At 44.0% G+C, this 26,839-nt stretch overlaps 1 protein-coding gene across 1 annotated transcript in view; it reads right to left on the bottom strand.

Annotated features, from left to right (window-relative positions):
• The window catches only part of ros1 (c-ros oncogene 1, receptor tyrosine kinase), a 225,732-nt gene that overhangs the window by 167,318 nt on the left and 31,575 nt on the right, over positions 1-26,839 (bottom strand). The window contains exon 13 of the mRNA XM_068040000.1: positions 22,100-22,278. Within this exon, the coding sequence (XP_067896101.1) occupies positions 22,100-22,278 (179 nt within the window). The remainder of the gene's footprint in view (positions 1-22,099; positions 22,279-26,839) is intronic.

Below are 26,839 nucleotides of genomic sequence, written 5' to 3'. Positions count from 1 at the left end.
TTTCATCCTCATATTTAAACCCTTTCATTGTATTACCTGTCCCTCTCATTGTCAACGTCTGTAATCATACAACCCTCCAAAAACTCCATATTCCTCCAACTCTATCCTCCAGTGCATTCTCCACTCCCTTCAACCGTCTAGGCTTTACATGCTTGCTAAACCTGCATGTCTGTCCACTTCCCACTCTTCCTTTTAGACCATTCTTCAAACTCACCTCTGGCGAAGCTTTAGTCACTCCTCTCAATATCTTTTTTTGTCTGACTGTGCGGCTGTGAAATGTGTTGGGATGTTTTTCTATGTTAAAGGCACCACATAAATGCAAGTTGCTGTTGTTGTTGGGAAGCTTATACTGCCCTGTTCTTGCTAAGGATCTTCCATTAGAAACATGGCAGTGTGAAAAGGCCATCACACCGTGCAAACAGACCACACAAATAAAAATCAGCATAATCTTTTCTAGATGGCTCCAGCATTAACAGATAATCTTTAGTAGAAATTTTCTATGTGAATCATTTGTAGATGGATAAAACAAAAGGATATGAATTTTCTTATTTTATTTAGTAAGAGGGCACAGTGGCTGTTCGAATCCTATCTAGTTCCATACTTAATGCATTTTTTGTGCATCATTTGAAAGAAAGCAGCAGATTCACCCTCTTCCATGAATTCCCCATGGTCTAGCGGTGAACCCTGTGTGTCAGGAGGGTGTGACTAAGAGTGAGGCAGGTATGGGGATCCAGAAGGTAGCTAGCCTCAGCCCATGTATGTGTCCAACAGGTTCAAGGTTCTTGCAAATTGTGTGGACTAGAGCAGAGACTGCAGGGAAGATAAGCAAACTGACCACAGCACCTTAGTGCAGGGGGCCATTCAAGTGGGGGGGGGGGGGGGGGAGTAAAAATGAATGTAGTAGTAGCAGGGGATAGTATAGTTAGGGGAATAGATACTATTCTCTGCAGCCAAGAGCGCGAGTCCTGAAGGCTGTGTTGCCTGCCCGGTGCCAGGGTTAAGAACATCTCCTCGGGGCCAGAGAGAAACTTGGAGTGGAGGGCAAGGATCCAGTTGTTGTGGTCCATGTGAGTACCAATGACATAGGGACAGCTAAAAAAAAAGGTTCTGTTGAGGGAGTATGAGCTAGGGACTAAATTAAAAAGAACCACAAAGGTAGTCATCTCTGAATTACTACCTGAGCCACAAGCAAATTGGCATAGGGTAAATAGGATCAGAGAGTTGATTGCGTGGCTCAAAGGTTGGTGTGGGAGAAAAGGGTTTTGATTCATGGGGCACTGGCACTAGCACTGGGGAAAGGAGGTGGTCTACCGTTTGGATGGTCTACACCTAAACCGCACTGGGACCAATGTCCTGGCGAATCGTATGACTAGTAAAAGATACTCTAGGCAAGACTGATCATAACATCATGAAGTTCACATTCAGTCTGAAGGTGAGAAATCTGGGTCTGAAGCTAGTGTCTGATACGCAAATAAAGGCAATTATAAGGGTATGAAGACAGAGTTGACCAAAGTGGACTGGAAAAATAAGTTAAAAGGTAAGAGAGTAGAGAAGCAGTGGCAGACATTTAAGGATATATTTTATAACTCTCAAAGATGTATTCCATTGAAAAAGAAAGACTCTGAGAAGGATGTACCATCTATGGCTAATTAAGGGAGTTAAGGATGGTATCAAATTGAAAGAAAAGGTATACAATGCTGCAAAGATTAGTGGTAGGCTGGAAAAGTGGGAAAATTTTAGAAACCAGCAGAGGATGATGAAAAAAAATTGAGAAATTAGAGTATGAGGGCAAACTAGCAAGAAATATAAAAACATACACTAAAAGCTTCTACAAATATATAAAAAAAAGTTAGTAGCTAAATTAATTGTTGGTCTCTTAGAGGATGAGACTAGGGAATTAATAATGGGAAACAAGGAAATGGCAGAGACTTTGAACAAGTATTTTGTATCTGGCTTCACAGCAGAAGACACAAAAAGCATCCTAGGAATACTGGAAAATCAAGAGGCAAAACAAAGGGAGGAACTTAAAACAATCACTATCATTAGAGAAAAAGTACTAGGAAAACATTTGGGACTAAAGGCTGAAAAGTCCCCTGGACGTGATGGCCTGCATCCAAGGGTCTTAAAAGAAGTGGCTGCAGAGATAGTGGATTCATTGGTTGCAATCTTCTAAAATCCCCTAGATTCTGGAAGGTCCCAGCGGATTGGAAAACTGCAAATATTACACCTCTGTTCAAATGAGGAGGAAGATAGAAAGCAGGAAACTATAGGCCAGTTAGCCTTACTCTGTCATTGGAAAATGCTAGATTCCATCATTAAGGAAATAGCAGAAGGACATTTAGAAAATCATAATGCAATCGAGTTTCGGAGCCACGAGGTCATACTGCAGCTGTACAAAACTCTGGTGAGGCCACACCTGGAGTATTGCGTGCAGTTCTGGTCACCGCATTATAGGAAGGATGTGGAAGCTTTGGAAAGGGTGCAGAGGAGATTTACTAGGATGTTGCCTGGTATGGAGGGAAGGTCTTACGAGGAAAGGCTGAGGGACTTGAGGTTGTTTTCGTTGGAGAGAAGGAGGAGGAGAGGTGACTTAATAGAGACATATAAGATAATCAGAGGGTTAGATAGGGTGGATAGTGAGAGTCTTTTTCCTCGGATGGTGATGGCAAACACGAGGGGACATAGCTTTAAGTTGAGGGGTGATAGATATAGGACAGATGTCAGAGGTAGTTTCTTTACTCAGAGAGTAGTAGGGGCGTGGAACGCCCTGCCTGCAGCAGTAGTAGACTCGCCAACTTTAAGGGCATTTAAGTGGTCATTGGATAGACATATGGATGAAAATGGAATAGTGTAGGTCAGATGGTTTCACAGGTCGGCGCAACATCGAGGGCCGAAGGGCCTGTACTGCGCTGTAATATTCTAATTCTAATAATTCTAATCAGGCAGAGTCAATATGGTTTTATGAACGGGAAACATTGTTTGACAAATTTATTAGAGTTCTTTGAGGATGTAACAAGCAGGGTGGATAAAGGGGAACCAGTAGATGTAGTGTATTTGGATTTCCAAAAGGCATTCAATAAGGTGCCACATAAAAGGTTACTATACAAGATAAGAGTTCATGGTGTTGGGGGTAATATATTAGCATGGATTGAGGATTTTCTAACTAACAGGAAAGAGAGGCAGGATAAATGGGGCATTTTCAGGTTGGCAAACTGTAACTAGTGGAGTGCCACAGGGATCAGTGCTGGGGCCTCAACTATTTACGATCTCTATTAATGACTTGGATGAAGGGACCAAGTGTATTGTAGGAAAATTTGCAGATGATACAAAGTTAGGTAGGAAAGAAAATGTGAGGTTGTCCAATTTGGCAGGAAGAATAGAAAAGCTGAATATGATTTACATGAAAAGAGACTTCAAAATGTTGTGGTACAGAAGGATGTGGGTGTCCTTGTTCATGAATCACAAAAAATTGGCATGCAGGTACAGCAAGTAATTGGGAAAGCAATTGGAATGTTGGCATTTTTTGCAAGGGGGATAGAGTATAAAAGTAGGGCAGTCTTGCTACAACTTGCATTGGGGAGACCGCACCTAGAGTACTACATAAAGTTTTGGTCTCTTTACTTAAGGAGGGATACACTGGCATTGGAAGCAGTTCAGAGAAGGTTCACTATGCTGATTCTTGGGATGATGGGGTTGTCTTTGAGGAAAGGTTGAGCAGGTTGGTCCTCTACTCATTAGAGTTTAGAAGAATGAGAGGTGATCTTATTGAAACATAAGAAATTCTGAGGGGGCTTGACAGGGTAGATGCTGAGAGGAGATTTCCCCTCGTGCGGAACTCTAGACCTAGGGGTCACAGTTTAAAAATAAGGATGTGCCCCTATTAAGACAGAGATGAGGAGGAATTTCTTCTCTCGGAGCGTCACTCGTCTTTGGAATTCTCTCCCCCAAAGAGCAGTGGAGGCTGTGTCATTGAATACATTCAAGGCTGAGTAAGACAGATTTTTGATCTACAAGGGAGTGAAGCTTATGGGGGATAGGCAGGCAAGTGGAGTTAAGGCCACAATAAGATCATCCATGATCTTATTGAATGGCAAGCAGCAATGAGAGGCCAAATGGCCTACTCCTGCTCCTATTTCTTATGTTCTTATGGGCAACACAGTGGCTGGGGCTGTATCCTTCACCCATGAACTTCAAGGTAGGACCCCTCCAAACTCCATAGACATGTATTCTGATGAGATAGGATCAGCCTGGAATGGGAGTACTGGGATCTGATTAGATGTTTGCCCACAGTGTTGTGGTGGATATACATAATGATTGTCTATCTTATCCATTCCATCCCACAAAAAGTATTAGTCATACACCCGCAACATGGCGAGGCCTGGGTGTAGCTCCTGCAGGACCGTATGACTTAGAAAAGCTGAAGGCTAGAGTACCCAAGAAAAATTGGACAGTAGTGCAGGAGTATAAGGAACTATTTCCTAGCCACAAACATGATTGCAGATGGATTATCAGTTGAGGTTAGGGTAGAGGTTGAACCTACACCCTGACCGCCGAAACAATACACATTCCTAAGGAGGCAGAAAAGGACCTGGAGAAGGGAGTGATCTCCCTTGTCGAGCAAGGAGTCTTGCGAAGCCTGGAAACACTTGTAATTCTCCCATCTGGCTGGTCAAGAAGCTGACAGCTCCTGATGAATGACTTCGATTATTAGGTATTGAGTAAAAACATCCCAGCTTGTGCCCCTACAGTAGCAGCAGTAGTGGATTTAATCAGGAACATGCCCAGTTCGGCTACAGTCTTCACTTTCCTGGATGTTTCAAATAGGTTTTGATCAATTCCCTTACACCTGGAAGACCAGTATAAGTTTGCCTTTATTTTTAGAGGGCAACAATATAAGTGGACATGTTTTTCTACAGGGATTTCATAATAGTTCCTCTATTTTTCATCAGAGTATGACAACATGTCTGCAAGAATTCGACCTCTCCAATCAGTTAATACAGTATGTTGATGACCTGTTATTACTTTTGGAAAGCGAAGAGGAGCACAATTCGTTTATTTATTGGATGGAAGGATTAAGGAAAAAACAGTGTCTAGTGCCAAAGTCGCTAAATGGATTTTATTATTGGAAGGAAGGAATCTCAGGGTGGTGGGACTAGAAGACCCTAAGTTAGCAGCTAACCTTAGTTATTAGGGAGGGCCACACATATGTACTATGGAAGGCGCTTGGGAAACTGAGGGAGGTTTTAATCAGGAATACACCCAGAGAGATGAGACATCTACGTGGATGGTTCAAGCTTTATGGTAGAGAGGAAAAGGAAAGGTATTTTCCTTAAAGGTGCGGAGCTGAGTAAACCCGAGCCACTACACATGTAGTGTCTCCCACCCATCCTCCTCCTCTAACCTAATAATAAGACCCTTTTTACCCTCCTCCTCTAACCAAAAAGGACTGAGCAGGTAAGCTATTTACTGTTTTTGTTAATATCTATATTTGTACTTAATTAAGGGGTAATTGAGTAAAAGAAATGGCAGCCAGGGGAGTGCAGTGCTCCTCCTGCAGTATGTTCGAGGTGAGGGAAACCTCCGGTGGCCCTGCCGACTTCACCTGCTGGAAGTGCATCCGTCTCCAGCTCCTATCAGACCGTGTTAGGGAATTGGAGCTGGAGCTGGATGAACTGAGGATCATTCGGGAAGCTGAGGGGTTGATAGATAGAAGCTACACGGAGGTCGTTACTCCACAAATCAAAGGCAGCTGGGTAACAGTTAGAGGTGGGAAGAGGTCAGTGCAGGGATCTCCTGTGGTCGTTCCCCTCAACAACAAGTATACAGTTTTAGATACTGTTGGGGGGGACGGCCTATCGGGGGCAGGCTGCAGTGACCGGGCCTCTGGCACGGGGTCCTGCACTGTGGCTCAGAAGGGAAGGAGGGAGAATGGGAGAGCACTAGTCATCGGGGACTCGATGGTGAGGAGTACGGACAGGCGGTTCTGTGGGCGCAGGCGAGACGCACGGATGGTTTGTTGCCTCCCTGGTGCCAGGGTCCGTGATGTTTGTGATCGCGTCTTCAGGATCCTTAAAGGGGAGGGGGAGCAGCCAGAGGTCGTGGTGCACATTGGCACCAACGACGTAGGAAGGAAGGGTGGCACAGATGTTAGAAGTGAGTTTAGGGAGTTAGGCTGGAAGCTGAAAGCTCGGACGGACAGAGTTGTTATCTCTGGTTTGTTGCCGGCGCCACGTGATAGTGAGGCTAGGAATAGGGAGAGAGCACAGCTGAACACGTGGCTGCAGGAATGGTGTAGGAGGGAGGGCTTCCAGTTCTTGGATAATTGGACTGCATTCTGGGGAAGATGGGACCTGTTCAAACAGGACGGGCTGCATCTGAACCAGAGGGGCACCAATATCCTGGGAGGGAGGTTTGCTAGTACTGTTCGGGAGGGTTTAAACTAGTTTGGGAGGGGGATGGGAACCGGACTTGTAATCCAGGGACCAGTGGGTCCACTCAGAAAGACAAAGAGTGTAGTGAGGTATTGGGGAAGGTAGCACTGTCACAGAGGACAGATGGGCACGGAGAAGGGTTAAAGTGCGTATACTTCAACGCAAGAAGCATCAGGAATAAGGTGAGTGAATTGAAGGCGTGGATGGGCACTTGGGACTACGATGTTGTGGCCATCACTGAAACGTGGATAGGTGAGGGGGAGGAATGGTTTTTGGAGGTACCTGGTTATAGATGTTTTCATAAGATTAGGAATGGTGGTAAAAGAGGTGGGGGGGTGGCATTGTTAGTTAGAAATAGTGTAACAACTGCTGAAAGAATTTTCGAGGAGGATCTGCCGACTGAGGCACTGTGGGTTGAGGTCAGGAACAGGAAAGGAGCAGTCACCTTGATGGGAGTTTTCTATAGGCCCCCCAATAGCAGCAGGGAGGTGGAAGAGCAGATTGGGAAACAGATTTTGGAAAGGAGCAGAAGTCACAGGGTAGTAATTATGGGGGATTTCAACTTCCCAAATATTGATTGGCAACTCTTTAGATCGAATAGTTTGGATGGGGTAGTGTTTGTGCAGTATGTCCAGGAAGCTTTTCTGACTCAGTATGTAGACTGCCCGACCAGAGGGGAGGCAATATTGGATTTGGTACTAGGTAATGAACCAGGGCAAGTGATAGAGCTGTTGGTGGGCGAGCACTTTGGAGATAGTGATCACAATTCTGTAGCATTCACTGTGGTAATGGAGAGGGATAGGTATGTGCAACAGGGCAAGGTTTACAATTGGGGGAAGGGTAGATATGATGCTGTCAGGCAGGAACTGAGGAGCATAAGTTGGGAGCATATGCTGGCAGGGAAGGGCACGGTCGAAATGTGGAACTTTTTCAAGGAGCAGATAGTAGGGGCCATTGATAAGCATGTCCCTGTCAGACAGGGAAGGGATGGTCATGTGAGGGAACCGTGGTTGACAAGAGAGGTTGAGAGTCTTGTTAGGAAGAAGAAGGATGCGTATATAAAGTTGAGGAAAAAGGGCACAGGCATAGCTCTGGAGGGATACAAGATGGCCAGGAAGGATCTGAAGAAAGGGATTAGGAGAGCTAAGAGAGGGCATGAAAAATGCTTGGCGGGTAGGATAAAAGAAAACCCCAAGGCCTTTTACGCGTATGTCAGAAATATGAGGATGACTAGGGGGACCATAGGTCCGGTCAAGGACAATAGCGGGAGACTGTGTGTTGAGCCGGAAGAGATAAGTGAGGTTTTGAATGAGTACTTCTCTTCGGTATTTACGAATGAGAAGGGGTGTATTACTGAAGAGGACGGTGTGAAACAGACTGGTAAGCTCGAGGAAGTGCTCGTTAGGAGGGAAGATGTGTTGGGGTTTTTGAATAACTTGAAGATAGACAAGTCTCCCGGGCCTGACGGGGTATATCCAAGGATGTTATGGGAAGCAAGGGATGAAATTGCAGAGCCGCTGGCAATGATCTTTTCATCTTCTCTGCTGACGGGGGTGGTACCAGGTGATTGGAGGGTGGCAAATGTTGTGCCCCTGTTCAAGAAAGGGAATAGGAACAACCCTGGGAATTACAGGCCAGTTAGTCTTACTTCGGTGGTAGGCAAGTTGATGGAAAAGGTGCTGAGGGATAGGATTTCTGAGCATCTGGAAAGACACTGCTTGATTCGGGACAGTCAGCACGGTTTTGTGAGGGGTAGGTCTTGCCTCACAAGCCTGATTGAATTCTTTGAGCAGGTGACCAAGCAAGTGGATGAGGGTAAACCAGTGGATGTGGTGTACATGGATTTTAGTAAGGCATTTGATAAGGTCCCCCATGGTAGACTTATGGAGAAAGTCAGGAGGCATGGGATAGTGGGGAATGTGGCCAGTTGGATTAAGAATTGGCTAACTGATAGAAGGCAGAGAGTGGTCTTAGATGGTAAATACTCAGCCTGGAGCCCAGTTACCAGTGGCGTGCCGCAGGGATCAGTTCTGGGTCCTCTCCTGTTTGTGATTTTTATTAACGACTTGGATGAGGAAGTCGAAGGGTGGGTCAGTAAATTTGCAGATGATACAAAGGTTGGTGGAGTTGTGGATACCGAGGAGGGCTATTGTCGTCTGCAAAGGGACTTGGATAGGTTGCAGTGCTGGGCTGAAAAGTGGCAGATGGAGTTTAACCCTGAAAAGTGTGAGGTCGTCCATTTTGGAAGGACAAACACGAATGCAAAATACTGGGTTAACGGTAGGGTTCTTGGGCATGTGGAGGAGCAGAGAGACCTTGGGGTCTATGTGCATAGATCGTTGAAAGTTGCAACTCAAGTGGATAGGGCTGTGAAGAAGGCATATGGGGTGTTAGCGTTCATTAGCAGAGGGATTGAATTTAAGAGCCGTGAGGTGATGATGCAGCTGTACAGGACCTTGGTAAGGCCTCATTTGGAGTACTGTGTGCAGTTCTGGTCGCCTCATTTTAGGAAGGATGTGGAAGCCTTGGAGAGGGTGCAGAGGAGATTTACCAGGATGTTGCCTGGAATGGAGAATAAGTCTTACGAGGAAAGGCTGAACATTCTAGGCCTCTTCTCATTAGAACGGAGAAGGATGAGGGGTGACATGATAGAGGTTTATAAGATGATCAGGGGAATAGATAGGGTAGACAGTCAGAAACTTTTTCCCCGGGTGGAGCAAAGCGTTACAAGGGGTCATAAATTTAAGGTGAAGGGTGGGAGATATAAGGGGGATGTCAGGGGAAGGTTCTTTACCCAGAGAGTGGTCGGGGCATGGAATGCCTTGCCTGGGGAAGTTGTTGAGTCAGAAACTTTAGGGACTTTCAAACGGCTTTTAGATAGGTATATGGATAAAGGAGAATGATGGGGTATAGATTAAATTGTCCTTGACAGAGAACAAAGGATCGGCACAACATCGTGGGCCGAAGGGCCTGTTCTGTGCTGTATTTTTCTATGTTCTATGTTCTAAAGCAGGGTGTGGAGTTTACAACCCCCAGAAGGAGGTAGAACTTGCTATAAAACTCCCAATACCCACAGTGCCCAATTGGCTGTTGTTACAGATGTTGTCACACACCCCAGTGAATCTCCCTCTCTCTACACTATATGCTCTGATTCCATGCACTGAATATTTGTCCATTTGGGCCAGGTGAGGGTTCAAGTCAGCAGATGGAAAACTTTTGGTTATGGACCCAATGCTGGCTACCATACTGGAGGTAGTTAAGAGAAGGGATGAGGACTATTACATCCATAAAGTTAAAGCCCACGGTGGGAAGGTAATCGCAAAGCCAATGCACTGGCACAGCAAGGTGCTGAAAGGGAACCCTGTGGGATCCTTGATCAGGGTTGGTCGCAACCATCTCAGTGGATCTGGTCGATACCCCTTCAACCTAATCTTAAAACCATTCAATTAAAAGACAGGCAATTATTAAGGAAAAGGAGGATGGCAAAGACACAGAAGGACCTTACAAAGCCAAGGACTTAGAAATCAGAGAGGGAATGCTGTTTAAGGGAGACAGATGGGTAGTTCCAGGAAGATACCGGGAAGAGTTTATACAGTTAGCACATGGCGCACGTGGGCCTGGACACCCTGGACCGGAAGCAACATGGCAGCCACACCTAAGGGAAGATGCAGAGGATTTCTCGAAGAATTGTTTGATATATACTGCTTAAAAACCCCAACCCACACAGGAAGGAGGCTTCTCTAGAGCATACCTGATGGTCAAAGGGACCAGTCAATGTGTCCAAATTGATTGCATCGGAACTTGACCTTTACAAAAAATGGTAATAAATATTACCTGGTGTTAGTGGGCAACTTCACCAAATGGGTGGAAGCTTTTCTTTGCAAGTCCACCACTGCATTGTGGACTACAAAAACACTAATTATGGAGTACTCTCTAGCATGATCCTCAGATCAAGAGAGTCACTTTATAGGCCAAATGGTGCAAACCATATTAAAGTTGTTAGGCATCAACAGAAAACGTGGTCCACAACTCCCAAACGTCGGAAATTGTGAAACGAGTGAATCGTACCCTGAAATTGGCTTTATGTAAAGAACTGAATAATGCCTCAATCAAATGGGATGAGGTATTGCCCTTGGATTAATATTTGCAGTCAAGAGTCAAAGGCTGCAGGGTACTCCTTTGGTCACTGGGAGACCCATGAAAATCTCAACGCACCTACTGGTCCCTATATGGAAGGACAGACAGATCAAGCAGCTGTCTCGAGATAAGTTCTTGAACGATCGATGGGAAACCCTCAGAGAAGTGCATCTAAATTCTGCCCATAGTATAGGGAAGGCACACCAAAATAATCGATTTCTCCAAGTCCCAAGGAAACCTCAGGAGTGGGAATTCAGCAGCCAGGTGATGGCACCAAACTATACATGGGTGGGCTGTGTTTGAACCCCTGTAACTGGGACTGTATAGCATTGTGGATAAGGCTAGTCCCATGGTAAGTGTGGTTCAGCTGACAAAGAAAGTTAAATGGTTTCACATTAACCAAATGAAGCTTTATCAGCTTGCAAACAGATCCATGCAGGGCACGATCACATGCATCACTTATAATGAAGCAAATGCAACCACACTAATGGAACAACGAGGATTCGCCAGCAGAGCCTCTGCCACAGTAATTCATCCAACAGGTACAGTATGGTGCAGGTGAGAGAGGGGGAGATCAAATCCCTCCCACACTTACGGAGACTCCATAGTCTCCAGTCTTGATTCAAGCACAACAAAAAGCAAGAGACAGATCCCTCAGCAGCACAGCCTTTCTCTGTTGTCTCCAGCCTTCTTTTGGACAGAGAGAAGATTTGAGTGTAACGCCCGTTTTGTGTCTTTTCTATAAAGTCGTCCAACCCTGCCCAGGAAGAAATGGGATGATTACTGGCTGATGTGTGGAACGGTACTCTGTACTGAGATAGTCATAACAACTGTGACAATCAAGCACAGCGGGGCCCATGATGTGGATTATGAAAGCCAAATTATTGTTAACCCTGACACCCAACTACAGGGAGGCACCCAAGAGGTTACCCTTCAACACATTCAGGGTGATTGCCAGAAAATGTAATTGATGAGATGGTTAGGGCAACTGCTTATGAGGTAAAGGAGGGATGAGGGGTATGTCTGACATGTAAATTAGAAAAAGTCCCAGGCCAGCAATGTGTGTGGCTCATTCAGAATGGGAAAAATGATGAAGTGAGTTACTACCAGATTGGGAACTCAGTGAGAATCAGGAAAACCTAGTACAATCAATCAATCAACTGACCAACAGGAAATGGTTGTGTTGGCCATGGCGGTGGCAAGAGTACGAAGGGAGGAATGCCTGCGTGAAGCCATTTAGGACAACAATTCTGATTAAGATGCCCCTGAAGTGCATTAATAAAGAGTTTCCAGTGGGTAAAATATAATGACACACTAACTCCTATCTGATGTGGGAATGCATAAAAGGAACTGTACAGGCAGTTGAATTAAAGGTCTGTCCCAAACCCCCTCTCTCTGCAAATGTAATGCAGAAACAGAGTTGTTCCAAACATACTCCAGGGCCAACCAATGGGCTAGTAATAATCCCCACTCACAAGGTTCTATATCACGCTGTTTATCACCAAGTTAGGATTAGTATAAATGGGTGGTTGATGGTCGGCACAGACTCGGTGGGCTGAAGGGCCTGTTTCAGTGCTGTATCTCTAAACTAAACTAAACTTAAATTATACTGGCAATTTTAAATTTAATCGAGTTAGGGATACTGAGTGGTGTAAACCTAAAACTATGCAATTGGATGAAAGGTTGATGTGCAAATTGATTGAGGAATTTTGGATAAGACCGAGTGAAGAGACAGATCTGGAAGCTCTGTACCACAATGACTTCCAGGATTGTCATGGGTTCAATACTACTTTGGAAATAAATGACACTGGTGATAAACATCGTGATTATAGAACCTTGTGAGTGGGGATTATTACGAGCCCATTGGTTGGCTATGACTGTCTCAGTACAAAGTACCATCCCACACATCAGCCAGTAATCAATAAAGAATGCTGAGGAAATAAAGCCAGGAGAGGCACATCAGAAGACAGCCTAGCTTATTGAATGACGTCACTGTCTTCAATGCTGGTATTTCCCTAGTTAACACCCTTGATTTGGTCACTTTAGAAAGCTCCGTAAAGACGTTGAGAAATCGTTTGAGGAGTCTTTTGAACAAAATGGATATTTTAGAACAGGGAGAATTGCAGGATTGCCAAATCACGACTATGGCAAAATATGGTTATGTATCTCAAATCCCATGCTAGAACAATCAATTTTAAAAGAAAACTGTAACGCCTCTAACGTGGTTGTGCAAAATGGTGTGCGTGTGTACTATTTGGATCTTAGTTGATGGAATAGGCCGCCAGGGAAAACCTAGAACATGCTGCCGAGGGAAGGCTTCCCTCACGGATAACTAATCAACATTTGAAACTATGACCACCTACCAACTCAATTTGACTAATGTGTCAGATCAGGAGATTAGTACAGGTGTACCCGATAAAACATAAGTGCAATTGGCTGGAACAGAAGGGTGGTACCCTGCTGAGACTGGTGTTGTATTCTCCTGTCTTAAATGAAAGTGCAAACCCTACACCTGTGTTTTGTATGGAAAACAAAGGGGTACATAAAGGGCATTATTTAGTGGAATATGTGACCCAACTGGATGGAATTATGTGGGTGGTCCCTAAATTTACGGGGTGTACTCAAGTCCGGGACACATTTATCTGCCCATGACATAGCTGAGCATACAGCTCCAGCTTCAGCTTGTAGGTTTAACTGGGATCACGTCAAGTGGAGTTGTATCATGAAGGCAACTGCAGGGCTATACTTCCCTGTGCAATCATCATACAGAGGGAGAGGTGAATCTTGTGTCACCACTATGCACCAGGAATACAAGGACAATAATTTGACCTGTCCTATTGCAACAGGAACATTTTGTTTTACCCCAGTCTGACTTGGAAGGACATGTGCTGTTAAATATATAATCACACAAGTGAGTAGGTATTGATATAGAGGATGAGTTAAAGGAGCAGTTGCACAAATACGTTACAAATTTTGGGTGAAGCATATTAATCAATAAATTAGTCTCAGAAGCACTATTATATTCTGGCTCAACAGAACTATGAAAAGAAGAAAGAAATACCCAAGGTAAGAGATGATTTGTCCAGATGGGATATCGGTATGAATATTGAGATCCATCCATGGATAAGGATCATCGCCCATATTTGTTCAACTGATGATTGTACTGCATTTATTAATGATAACCTGCCGAGTCAACAGGCGACACAGGCAGCAAGAACGGATTAAGCTGTTACAGAAGACGCAAGACAAGGATGAGGGTACCTCAGGACAAGTGCCTGTCACCCATATTTTTTGGATGGACAGCCACTTGAGGATCGAAATTTGTGATTGAGACTTGTGAGGTTATCCAACCCAGGAGCATCGATAGTTTAAATGAAATACAGAATGTTGTTTGGTGTAGATAGGTGTCCAGAAACTGATAGAACCTTACCAGCATGCACCGCGAAGGCCAATAGGCTTTCCGAAATAAAGTTATTAAAAGCTGCATGCTACTTTAAAAAAAAAACAGATAAACAAGATCATTGGTCTGTGATGAAAATAACATTTTCGAAGCCATTGAATGTTTAGCAAGTGGTCCAGGATCTAAACAGGGTTGAAACCAAAAAACATCCATACTTCAAAGCTGTGTTTTGCTTTGATACATAGTTAGAACTTGAGTCTGGTAAGAAATAAAACTGGGCACAAAGAACAAGGAATCGCAATGTCTGTTCTGGGGGTGTTGTAAAAACCAATCATAGAGATAATAAAAGCCATGGCTGAACATATTTTTAAAATGCTAATTCAGTTGGCTTAAGTGGTTCACAGAGTGTTTTAAAAACTGTGAGGAAGTGGCACAAGCTGACATTGATTGATAGTGCCAGGGTTTGTCTGTTGAAATGCAAAGCAGCTGATTCCTCAAGCAAATTTTACTGGAAAAAGTTCAAGAAACATAGAACATATCAAGGTGGGATTTAACCCTATCATTTAAACAACACATTCAAAATACTCATTGGACAATCATAGCTTAATGTGGATTTGGATGGGACAGTATGATCTTGTCAATGAAACATCCATGTTCAGCTTGGAAAGAAAGGTATAAAGATTATGAAGCGTGATTCGGAGCTGCAGCCAAGCAACTTGGTCAGTACAATTAATGGGAAGTGACCGTTCACTGGGTGATCATTTGTATAACCTCTTGTAACATATTTGTAACTAATAAGTGTATTGGTGACTAATGGGTGTAATGTATGGCTAACTGGTATCCCTACCAAACTTAAAGACTTTGTTGTTTAATTTGAGCTTTAAGTATTGCTTCCTTAACTTGTAATTCTCGTGTTCGAACAGTCAAGGGTAGAAGGTTACGACTTACAGTATTTGCCAAATTATTGCACTTCATAAACTGTTGTCTTCTCCTTAGAGAATAGAAGGTTAAAAGGAGATTTGATAGAAGTGTTCAAAATCATGAGGGGACTGGACAGAGAAGATAGGGAAAAACTTCCCATTGGCTGAAGGGGCAAGATCCAGAGGTTTCCGATTTAAGATGAATGTCAAAAGAACCAAAGGCAACATGAGGAAAAACTTTTTAAAAAAACAGCAAGTGGCTAGGATCTGGAATGTATTGCCCGAGAGTATGGTGCAGGCAGGTTCAATCATGGCTTTCAAGGAAATTGGATAATTATCTGAAGAGACAAAATTTGCAGGACTGCAGGGAAATGGCCACAGAGTGGGACCAGCTGAGTTGCTCTTGTAGAGAGCTGGCATGGACACAAAGGGCCAAATGGTCTCCTTCTGTGCTGCAACCATTCTATGAAATGCATTTACATGTGAATAAACTTAGTTGTAATTTGTAAAACCGCACCCTAGTAATAGCCATCATTCTAAAGTGAGAGTGATAATTGTTGCACCAGATAAAGTTAACTGCAGGAAACAGAATAATAAAAGTTATTTGTTCAATATTAGAGCATATTTCAGTTATGTTCTAATGATTAAAAAGAATTCGGCTTTCGGATCACATTGGAGAATATTGCAGAATCACAATGAAACTGCTGAGATATGGTGCAAAACTCCAATATCTAACACTAAAACTCATCCTAAAGTCATGAATGGATCATAATTGACGCACAAGAGAATGATTTATTTTTATATATTAGTTTTACATTTGTTGATAAATCTTACCTGCCACTTGAACATTTACTTAAAAATTAACCTGAGTAGAGACTTTAAATAAGTAAATTAGAATTACAATGAAATTCCTTTGGGGCAGGTGGTAAGCGATGCAATTATGTGAATTAGGCAAATGATCCAATACTTGTGCTTTGAGGTTTAATAATTGCAACTTACATAAAGGCATTTTGCTCTGTGCTGTAATTTTTTTACTTTTTAAGTGCTGACATTACTGCAATTACCACTCAAATTCTGAATGTTCTTTGTACAAAGTGAGCACTGTAATTCTTTTTAATTTATGGTTTCAATGTACAAGCATCTTGTAGCTATTTTATTTGAAGTAATGTATTGTGCTCATTTTTATTTGAAAGATTTAAATATACTCATTTTATTGAGGATGTTTAGTTAATTTCTTTAAGTATTTCATTTTAGAAATGGTTAGCAGTGTGCCCTTCAATTGAGGGCAGTATGGCACGCAGCTAAAATTAGCTTGGGTCAATAACAGTGTCAAACACAATGAAAAGTCAATTGTATTTGACACTGATTATACATAATTTGGAAAATGGAGCTCAGGTTCTAGGTTTTGGTCATGTGCACCGAGTCCGACAACCAAAGCAAATCCAAGAGAAAGAACAAAGGATTTTTTGGGGAAGAGAGTGATTATTTAAAAAAGAACACTAAATTAAAATGCAAGTATATTTGTTATTGGCAACAAAATTATCGGTAATAAATTCCACGGGAGTGCTGACTTGGGTTGCATTAGAGTGCTATAGTGGAAGTTTGGTAACTAAGGATAATTAAGAGTTAATTTTATCTTAAATCTAATCTGTCTTTTAGTTAGCAGATTAACTTAACAGTTGCTGTTTGGGTTGGAGAAGGTAAGTTTTAGACCAGCTTTAAACAGGGCTCACTCAGGCTCTGCTTGCAGCTGCACCTTGTTAATTAGAGAATTGGCTTAAACCAGTTTTCAGGGGCGAGAGTCAGTCAGTATAAAAGTGGGCCATCTTACAGTGCTGACTTGGGTTGCATTGGAGTGCTGACTTGGGTTGCATTAGAGTACTAGAGTGGAAGTTTGGTAACTGAGGAAGTTCGGTGAGGAGGGAGTGAGGAGCTACTTTCATTTCTTCTCTGTCCTCAGACTGAGGGGAGCCGAGAGCTTCCAAAGAGCACAGCTGGCTGGTGAGTAAGTCCTGGTGGGTATTTTTCAAAGTGGATTGAATTGTAAGTCATTGATTTAGCAAGACTTAATTGTTTTGTTAATTATAATCTCCTATAGTTCTAAATTTAAAGGATTTAGTCATGGCAGGAGAGCTTGAAGCTGTGGTTTGCTCCTCTTGCTGCATGTGGGAATCCGGGAACATTTCCAGTCCCCGGGACCAGCATGTGTGCAGGAAGTGTGTCCAGCTGCAGCTCCTGGAAGCTCAGGTTTCAGAGCTGGAACGGCGGCTGGAAACACTGTGGAGCATCCGTGAGTCTGAGAGCATTGTGACTGACACATATAGAGAGGTGGTCACACCGCAGCTGAAGGGACTTGAGGAAGGAAATGGGTGACCACCAGGCAGTCCAAGAGAAACAGGCGTCCCCTGGGGTCCCGCTTGCAAATCGGTATTCCATTTTGGAGGCTGATGAGGCTGGTTCCTCCAGGGAGTGCAGACAGAGCCAAGCTTCTGGCACCGCAAGCAGCCTGTCTGCACAGGAAGGGGGAAAGAGGCAGAGCAATAGTAATAGGGGATTCTATAGTCAGGGGAACAGATAGGCGATACTGTGGCCATCAACGTGACTCCAGGATGGTGTGTTGCCTCCCTGGTGCCAGAGTCCAGGATGTCACTGAACGGCTGCAGGGCATCCTGAAGGGGGAGGGTGATAAGGCAGAGGTCATGGTACATGTTGGTACCAATGACATAGGTAGAAAGAGGGATGAGGTCTTGCATCAAGAATTCAGGGAGTTAGGCAGTAGACTAAAAAGCAGGACCTCTCTAGTTGTAATCTCTGGATTATTCCCAGTGCCACGTGCTAGCAAGTATAGAAATAGGAGAATTGCACAGATGAATGCGTGGCTTAAGAGTTGGTGCAGGAGGGAGGGTTTTAGATTCCTGGACCACTGGGACCATTTCTGGGGAAGGTGGCACCTGCACAAGCGGGACAGTCTACATCTGAACCAGAGGGGGACTAACATCCTTGCTGGTGGGTTTGCTAGTGCTGTTGGGAGGAGTTTAAACTAATTTGGCAGGGGGAGGGGACGCAGACTCCTAGCAGAATAGGGACACAGCTAATCACAGGAAAGCAAACAAGTCAGAGGGAATACAGCGGAAGTACGTTTCAAGGGAGCAAGACCAGGATGGAAGGCCTCTACTTTAATGCCAGGAGTATTGCAGGTAAAACGGATGAGTTAAGGGCAATGATTGACACCTGGAATTGTGATATAGTCGTCATCACGGAGACATGGTTGAGGGAGGGGCAGGATTGGCAGCTCAATATCCCGGGATATAGAATCTTCAGGCGAGACAGAGGAGGGGGCATTGCAATATTAGTTAAGGAGTCAGTTACTGCAGTAAGGAGAGATGATATCTTGGAGGGGGCATCAAATGAAGCTTTATGGGTAGATTTAGGAATAAAAAAGGAACAGCCACATTGCTAGGTGTTTATTATAGACCCCCAGATAGTCAGCGGGAAATTGAGGAACAAATATGTGCGCAATTTGCAGGAGGTGTGTAAAAATAATAGGGTAATTATATTAGGTGATTTCAACTTTTCCAACATTAATTGGGATAGTCATCATGTTAAGGGCTTAGATGAGTGGAGTTCTTAAAATGTATACAGGAGCACTTTTTAGCTCAATATGTAGAGGATCCAACAAGGGAGGGTGCAGTGCTGGACCTAATTCTGGGGAATGAAGCCGGATAGGTGGTTGATGTGTTGGTGGGGGAGCATTTTGGTGATAGTGACCATAACATGGTACAATTTAAGCTTGTTATGGAGAAAGAAATAGACAGGTAGCAAAAAAAGGTTTTGGATTGGGGGAGAGCGACTTTTAGGAAAATAAGGCACGATCTGGCCAAGGTAGACTGGAAAGAGTTACTTGTCGGAAAATCTACAGAAGAGCAGTGGGGGGCATTCAAAAAGGAAATGGGGAGGGTACAGGCCCAACATGTTCCCTCCAGGGTAATAGGTAGGAGCAACAAGCCTAGAGAACCATGGATGACCAGAAACATTCAGGGTACAATGAGAAGGAAAAGAGAGGCTTTTAGCAAATAGGAGAGCAAATTAATGGAAGCATTAGTGGAGTACAGAAAGTGTAGGATGGAGCTTAAGAAAGCAATTAGGAGAGCAAAGAGGGGATATGAGAAAGCTCTGGCTGGTAAAAGTAGGGAAAATTCCAAGATATTCTATAAGTATATCAATGGGAATAGGATAACCAGAGAAAGAGTAGGACCCATTAGGGACCAAGGGGGAAATTTGTGGGTGGAGCCAGAGGACATTGGTAGGGTGTTGAATGAATACTTCACATCTGTCTTCATCCAAGTGAATGAGGATGTAGATATGGAACTTAGAGAGAGACTGTGAGGTTCTTGAGCAAATTGTCATAGGGAGTGACAAGGTATTGGAGGTTTTGGAAGGCTTAGAAGTGGACAAATCTCCAGGTCCAGACAATTTGTGTCCCAGCATGCTGTGGGAGGCGAGGGTGGAGATTGCAGGGGCTCTGACCCTAATTTTTAATTCCTCTCTGGCCACAGGGGAGGTGCCAGAGGACTGGAGAACAGCTAATGTGGTCCCACTATTTAAGAAAGGTTGTAGAGATAAGCCAGGGAACTACAGACCAGTGAGTCTCACGTCAGTGGTAGGGAAACTATTGGAGAAAATTCTGAAGGAGAGAATCTATCTCCACTTGGAGAGGCAAAATTTGATTAGGAATAGTCAGCATGGCTTTGTCAGAGGGAGGTTATGCCTCACAAATTTGATTGAATTTTTTGAGCATGTGACCAGGTGTGTAGCTGAGGGTAGTGCAGTTGATGTAGTTTACATGGATTTCAGCAAAGCCTTTGACAAGGTCCCACGTGGGAGTCTTATCAAGAAAGCAAATGCACATGGGATACAAAGTAATTTGATAAGGTGGATTCAAAATTGGCTTAGCTGTCAGAGACAGAGTGATGACAGACGGCTGTTTTAGTGACTGGAAGCCAGTGTCCAGTGGCGTACCACAGGGACCTGTGCTAGGTCCCCTATTGTTTGTCATTTATATAAACTACATAGATGACTATGTGGGAGGTAGGATCAGTAAGTTCGTGGATGGCACAAAGATTGGCCGAGTGGTTAACAGTGAGGTGGAGTGTCTTAGGTTACAGGAAGATATAGACGGGATGGTCAAATGGGCAGAAAAGTGGCAGATGGAATTTAACCCTGAAAAGTGTGAGGTGATACACTTTGGAAGGAGTAATATGACACCGAAGTATTCAATGAATGGCCTGACACTGGGAAGTTCCGAGGAACAAAGGGACCTTGGCGTGTTTGTCCATAGATCTCTGAAGGTAGAAGGGCAGGTTAATAGGGTGGTGAAAAAGGCATATGGGACACTTGCCTTTATCAATCGAGGCATAGATTACAAAAGCAGGGACGTCATGTTGGAGTTGTACAGAACTTTGGTAAGGCCACAGCTGGAGAACTGTGTGCAATTCTGGTCGCCACATTATAGGAAGGATGTGATTGCATTGGAGGGGGTGCAGAGGCGATTCACCAGGATGTTGCCTGGGATGGAACATTTAAGCTATGAAGAGAGGTTGGATAGGCTTGGGTTGTTTTCACTGGAGCAGAGGAGACTGAGGGGTGACCTGATTGAGGTGTACAAGATTATGAGGGGCATGGACAGGGTGGATAGGGAGCAGTTGCTTCCCTTCGTTGAAGGGTCAGTTACGAGGGGTCACAAGTTTAAGGTAAGGGGCGGGAGGTTTAAGGGGGACTTGAGGAAGAACCTTTTTAACCAGAGGGTGGTGACAGTCTGGAATACCCTGTCTGGGAGGGTGGTAGATGCAGGTTGCCTCACATCCTTTAAAAAGTACCTGGATGAGCACTTGGCATGTCATAACATTGAAGGCTATGGACCAAGTGCTGGCAAATGGGATTAGGTAGACAGGTCAGGTGTTTTAATGCATCGGTGCAGACTTGATGGGCCGAAGGGCCTCTTCTGCACTGTATTATTCTGTGATTCTGTCTCATAATGCATTGTATTATGGTATCTAGGTTTGAGTTACTTCTCTCCATGAGATGATTTCTTGACTGTGGCTATATTATCAGGCATATCTATCAAATGTCCCAAGCCATCCAAGATATCCTAATTCCAGCAGCAAGAATCCTGATTGTCTCAGTTACACATACCGTAATTCTTTGTTTGGCAGCAGAAGTTGTTTTTCTACTTCTTTCATTTGCCAGGGTAGAAGTGAAAGTGTGCTATACAGATCAATGCACCTGATTGGAACTATAGGTATATAAGTGAACTTTCACTTCTGTTATGCAAAGAAAGATTTTGGATTTATATCGTGCCTTAATGACCCCAGGATGTCCCAAAGCACTTCACAGCCAAGGAAGGACTTTTGAAGTTTTGTCACTGTTGTAATGTCAGGAAGGTTGAACAGCGAGCAGTTAAAATGACTTGGGTTACTTATCTACAAGAAAGCCACACAAAACTCACTGATCACAATTTTCAAATCATATTTCTGAATAGGTAGCAAAGCTACCTGACCAGAACCATTGGGATCCTTCTTTAAATATGCACATTGGTGTCTGATGACACCATCACGCTCTGACTGAGATTTTAACTTGGGCCTGATCGCGACATTCTGCAACGCTGAGTCAGAATCTGCCAGGATGATGAAGAGGCCCAAGGGTACAATAATGCACTGCATCACAAAATTACAAAATGCAGAATTGAGTTTACAATTTCCTGTGTAGGGTAAAGAAGAGCAGAGATGCTCCTTCGGGCCCCACAATGAATGTTGCAGCCTTCCCTGCTTTGGACTCCCCCTTCAGATACTGACCAACTGTTATTAATGTTGCATAAGGGAAAAGTATGCTTAAAAAAAAGTCATCTGGAAATTTTCTTGACAGTTACATGTCTGGACACTATCATGACTGACAGCAAGTTTATATTTGCAAATAGCATTCAATATATAGCCGAATAAAGTACAGTAACTTTAACTTAATCGGTAAGTGACAGCCAAACCAAATTAAATTGCAATTCATTTGAGTCATGACCTAAAGTAATACAGTTCATTCACCAGAAAAGCTAATATATCACAGCACTAATTCCAACTCCAAGTTAATTGCAGCATTGAGTAAAGGACCATCTTCTAATAATTTAACACCTCATTGAAAAACACAAGTGTCATGCTGCGCACATTATTTTTCTCACTGTCAGCCCAGTACAGGGTGTTACTTATCCAGTCCACAGCTAATGCTCCCACATTCTGCAAGCCTTGCATTACTTCTGTCTCACTGTCAGAATCAACCAAGGATGTAACATGAGCAAAACCAGTAGAATTTGTCCAGTAGAGGGAACTATTCAGCCAGTCCAAATCTATAAAAATAAAAGCAAAAATGTTTATATTAGCTGAATGACAGACGTGAAATGGAACTACACTGTCAAATCACAAAATATGGTCAGGTGTATAAAATACAAGATCTGTTAACCAAAGGGCGAGAAAATTTGGGCCACAGATTTCTCCATAAACAGCAATGGTGCTATTTCATGAACTGTGTATTTCTATAGCTAATGTTTCATCCTGCTAAGTGACTTAATCTACCACCAGAATACATGGCAAGGAGGAATGGAATTTTCTGAGCCCAAGTCTCCAAGGCTCAAAGATTCAGGGGGCCATTTTTTTCCACATATACTTGGGCTGCTCAAGAGCTTCTGGGGTGGCCAAGGTGGAGTCTCGAGCTGCAATGGCAGTTTACTGCACTTTTAGCACAAGTTGCCATTTTGGTAAAGCAGTTGAAGTGAGCAACAGGAATGGTCACCTCAAGGATCATTAAGGCTATGATTGATAATTAAATTATCTGTCAGCTCTCATTAAAGAGAGTTAATGCCATTTTGGTGGCTAGCGCTTCAGTTAATAACCTCTTCTAACAGCGACCAGCTGAACTGAAGTTATGAAGGTGTTGCTGAGGATTTTAAGCACTACTTAAAACCATGCTCAGCCTTCAATGTTCACTAGCTGCTGGAAATAGACTGTATTTGAAGAAGACTTTTGAGACACATCAGAAAACATTCTGGACACTTCGGCAAGACTTCAACACTCAACAGTTCATCAACATTTATCCTGGAAATTCTGAGGACCTCACTTCAAAAGAGTGTGTGCTATGCTACTCTGCCTTATTGGAGACCTTTATAGGAGTCACGAGGAGGAAGGGAGTCATGGGAATCTTGCTGGGAGCCCCTCTGGTCTGGAGGAGGAATGGGCGGAGCAGGAGATTAGGCCAAGCAGAGCAGTACCAGCTGCTGCAGGAGAGGGGGACCGGAGGGAGAGGTGGACTCCTTCCCCCACGTTGTGTACAGAACATCTCCTGCTCTGGACCTCCTGTGAAATGTTCAAGAATTTGTGCGCCCTCTCCATCAGCCCAAGCCATCCTGAAAAAAGTCTGTTTTGTATCATCCACACCATCAATGGAAGTGGATGCGTGGAGACCACAAATGCCACTCCACAAAAATTACTTCTAAATGGCATTTGAGTGCGAAACCTGCAGGTGACTGTTTCAATGCCTCTGGACACGTTTAAATTATTGTAGTCATCAATGAGCTGCAAAATTATGGACTAAAACCAGGCTTTTACACAGGCATGTCTTATGAGCACAGGATCCACTTAGTGCCTGTTTTCAATCTTTCACCAAAATAAACCCCTGAATGCTCTTGCATTCCAGCTACTGAATTAGCCCAGAGTGTGCAAAAAATAAAACTCAGCACACCTCTAAGATGCAGTAAGCATCAAAGGGATATCTGATATTCTCCATTGATAATTGTGTGGCTAAAAATAGCAAAACACCAGATTTTTTTTTTTTAAAGTGTTGCTTGCTGTCCTCCAATGAGGATCTAGCATAAGACATAGTGCTTTACATTGACTTAAATTAATAGTTAAATCTAGCCACCATAAATAACTTGCTAAGACATAACATGAAAGAAATAATCCAATTTCAAACAGGGCACCATTGGCGCAACGAATAAGCACACTGTCCCTTTCAGCTCTGAGCCTGAGATTTGAAACTATCCTAATCTGGTGGACTGAAAACCTCTACCTTCAGTCAGCTGCAAGAGTCCTTTCTGAAATAAAGTTGTCCAGTTTTAATTCAGTTCCTAAAGGTTTAGATCACAATTAAATGTTCAAGTTGGCAATCTCACTCAAAGCTAAAAGAATGACTGGTCTGCATTTGAGTCAGTTATCTTGAGGCTGGAGTGAGGGCATATTTGCTTAATGCTGACAATTTTAATACTCCTTGCAATGTTAAGCACAAAAAAAACAATTTTCAAACAAATAATGGATAGTGTGCTATGGCGTGAAGATAATGGTGAAAAAATTGGATTAGGCTGGTAATTGGGCACGGTGATCGTGACACACAATTAACCCCTATCCAGTTATACTGATGCAGGCAGCACATAAGCTTTGTGCTAATTTCAATGATAATTCTGTGAAACCCAGTGCTAATCGTGCTGTGAAGTGGCTGCACATCTCAGTAATGGTCCCATGCGAAGCTAGCACTATTCAAAGCTAGCCTGCACAATGTAAAGATAGACTGCACCTTTTAAAGGGGAGGTGCATTCTGGCTGCAGCTGGTTCTGAAAGTGGCTGGGGAAGAGTTTATGAGCAGAAGGAGGAGTGGAAATGGCGCAGCAAGCCAGAGAGTGTGTTTCAAGTTTCTCCGACACAGCACTGGAGGCCTTGGTGCAGGAGGTGGACAGAGAAGAGGTCCTCTTCCCTCAGCAGGCAGGAAGCTCTCCAGACAGACATTACGAAGGCAGTGGGAGCAGATAGCTGTTGCAGTCAATGCCAGCTATCTAGCCCCAAGGGCCTGGATGCTGGGCTATAATACATTCAATGTCAAGTTCAGTCAATGCATCTTCACATATCATATCCTTACAAAATGAACCGCAAGCTTCACAAACAGCTCAGTTCACCACACCCTCTTCTTTCACCTACAGAGTCTCCATCAAGCATGACTCAAATCCAGCATTCACAGCACTGCTACAAGCCTCATACCCACATCTCAAAGCTGGCAGACACACTGCCAGCTATTCAAATGTGACAAGACACATCATTCAAGCACATTGTACCACTCTCACTGGCACACTTTCCTCTCTCTTGTAGGACAAGGTGGCCCATAATCAGACAGCAGCACCTAACCAGTAGGGGAAAGACATGGCTGCATGCTCTCATCCCCACAGTGGATAAAGTGGTCACCATTATTGGTGCAGCCACGACTGAGGCAGTGGCCAGCTGCAGGGCTGAAACCAGAGAAGATAATGGCAAACACATACCTAATTCTCCTTCTTCCTCATCTCACAATCCCTTCTGATTCCCAAGCTGCAAATGTTGTCAGCATGCAGCTCTTGCTTCCCCACTTCCCTCACCCCAACCCTACCCGTGTCTTTCCACTTTCAGTTACTCAAGAACTGCCATCTGATCAAGAACTAGAAGGAAAGCCTGACGTCCCAGAGGAACAAGAGACTGATGAGGAACAGACACTTTCACTCCGTAGCATGCTCGCAGCCATCAGCTCGATGCTGACATAGTAGCACAAATACAGCGGGAAGCTTTGAGGCAGGATCTGTACGTGATGAGTCACCGGGCACATGTGAGCTGCTGCTAAGGCACGGGGAAAAGTATAGCGTGGGTGTCAGCTCCTCGGCAGTCAAGGTCGCACACGAGTTTTGCTGCAGAGGACTCAGATGAAGACGTCGATGGGGCAGGGTACAGAAAAATGCTGATGGGAACACATACAGAAATTCTTGATGCATTGGACAGGCCTGCCAGAAAGCTTGCTGTCACTATCAAGGAGCATGGAGAAGTCCACTCCAACTTAACGTAGGACTTTGTGTACAGCTTGGAGCCCATCCTTTCCAGCGTGGAAATGGTAGCCAACTCTATAAGGGAACTTGCAGACCTCACCATAATGTAATGTCTGATAGCCGATGTCTCAGCTTCCATTGCAGCACAAGCAGAAACCACCCAAATGTCCAAGTGCAGCAGGTCATGAAGTCTCAGCTCGTCGCCATTCAAACCCAGCTCGCTGCCATCATGGTTATGGATATCAATGCTCACGGGGGCTTTCAGGGTCTGACAGCAGTCCAGCAATCTGTGCTCCAAATCATTACTAGGATTGCTGAGGCTCCATCCCAGGCAAGTGATAGTGGCTTCATGGAGCACAAACCTGCTGTCCACTCTCAGGATGTCAGCATTTATCCTCACACCACTGCCACTCTGCCAGTCCCCCTGCTGTTGCCTGTCAGTCAACGAGCCCAGATTGCTGCCACCCATGCCAAGTTGGCAGAGTCCGAAGCCAGGCCTTACAGTCATTACAGCACAGAAGGAGGCCTTCAGCACATCGAGCCCATGCCAGCTCTCCTTAGAGCAATCCGATTAGTCCCAATCCCCCGCTCTATCCACGTAGCCCTGTAAGTTTATTTCCCTCAAGTGCCCATCCAATTTTCTTTTGAAATCATTCATGGTCTCTGCTTCCACCACCCTTGTAGCCAGTGAGTTCCAAGTTAAACTCGCTGCGCAAAGAAGTTCTTCCTCACATCCCCAGCATTTCCTCCCAAAATGTCAAATCTGTGTCCCTGGTCCTTGTGCCATCAGCTAATAGGAACAGCTTTTCTTTGTCTATCTCATCTAAACCTCTCAATTTTGTACACCTCTATCAAATCTCCCCTAAATCTCCTTTACTTCATAGAGAATAACTCAAGCTTTTCCAACCTAACCTTGCAGCTAAATTCCCTCATCCTTGAAACCATTCTAGTAAATCCCTTCTGCACCCTCTCAAGTACCCTCACATCCTTCCTAAAGTGTGGTGACCAGAACTAGATGCAATATTCTAATTGTAGCCTAACCAGCACTTCAAACAGATTCAGCATAACTTCCCTGCTT

Source organism: Heterodontus francisci, chromosome 10 (assembly GCF_036365525.1).
Source record: "Heterodontus francisci isolate sHetFra1 chromosome 10, sHetFra1.hap1, whole genome shotgun sequence".
In the NCBI taxonomy this organism is placed as follows: Eukaryota; Metazoa; Chordata; class Chondrichthyes; order Heterodontiformes; family Heterodontidae; genus Heterodontus; species Heterodontus francisci.
The sequence above is the reverse complement of the archived record's forward strand: the minus strand, read 5'-3'. Positions and strand labels throughout refer to the sequence as shown.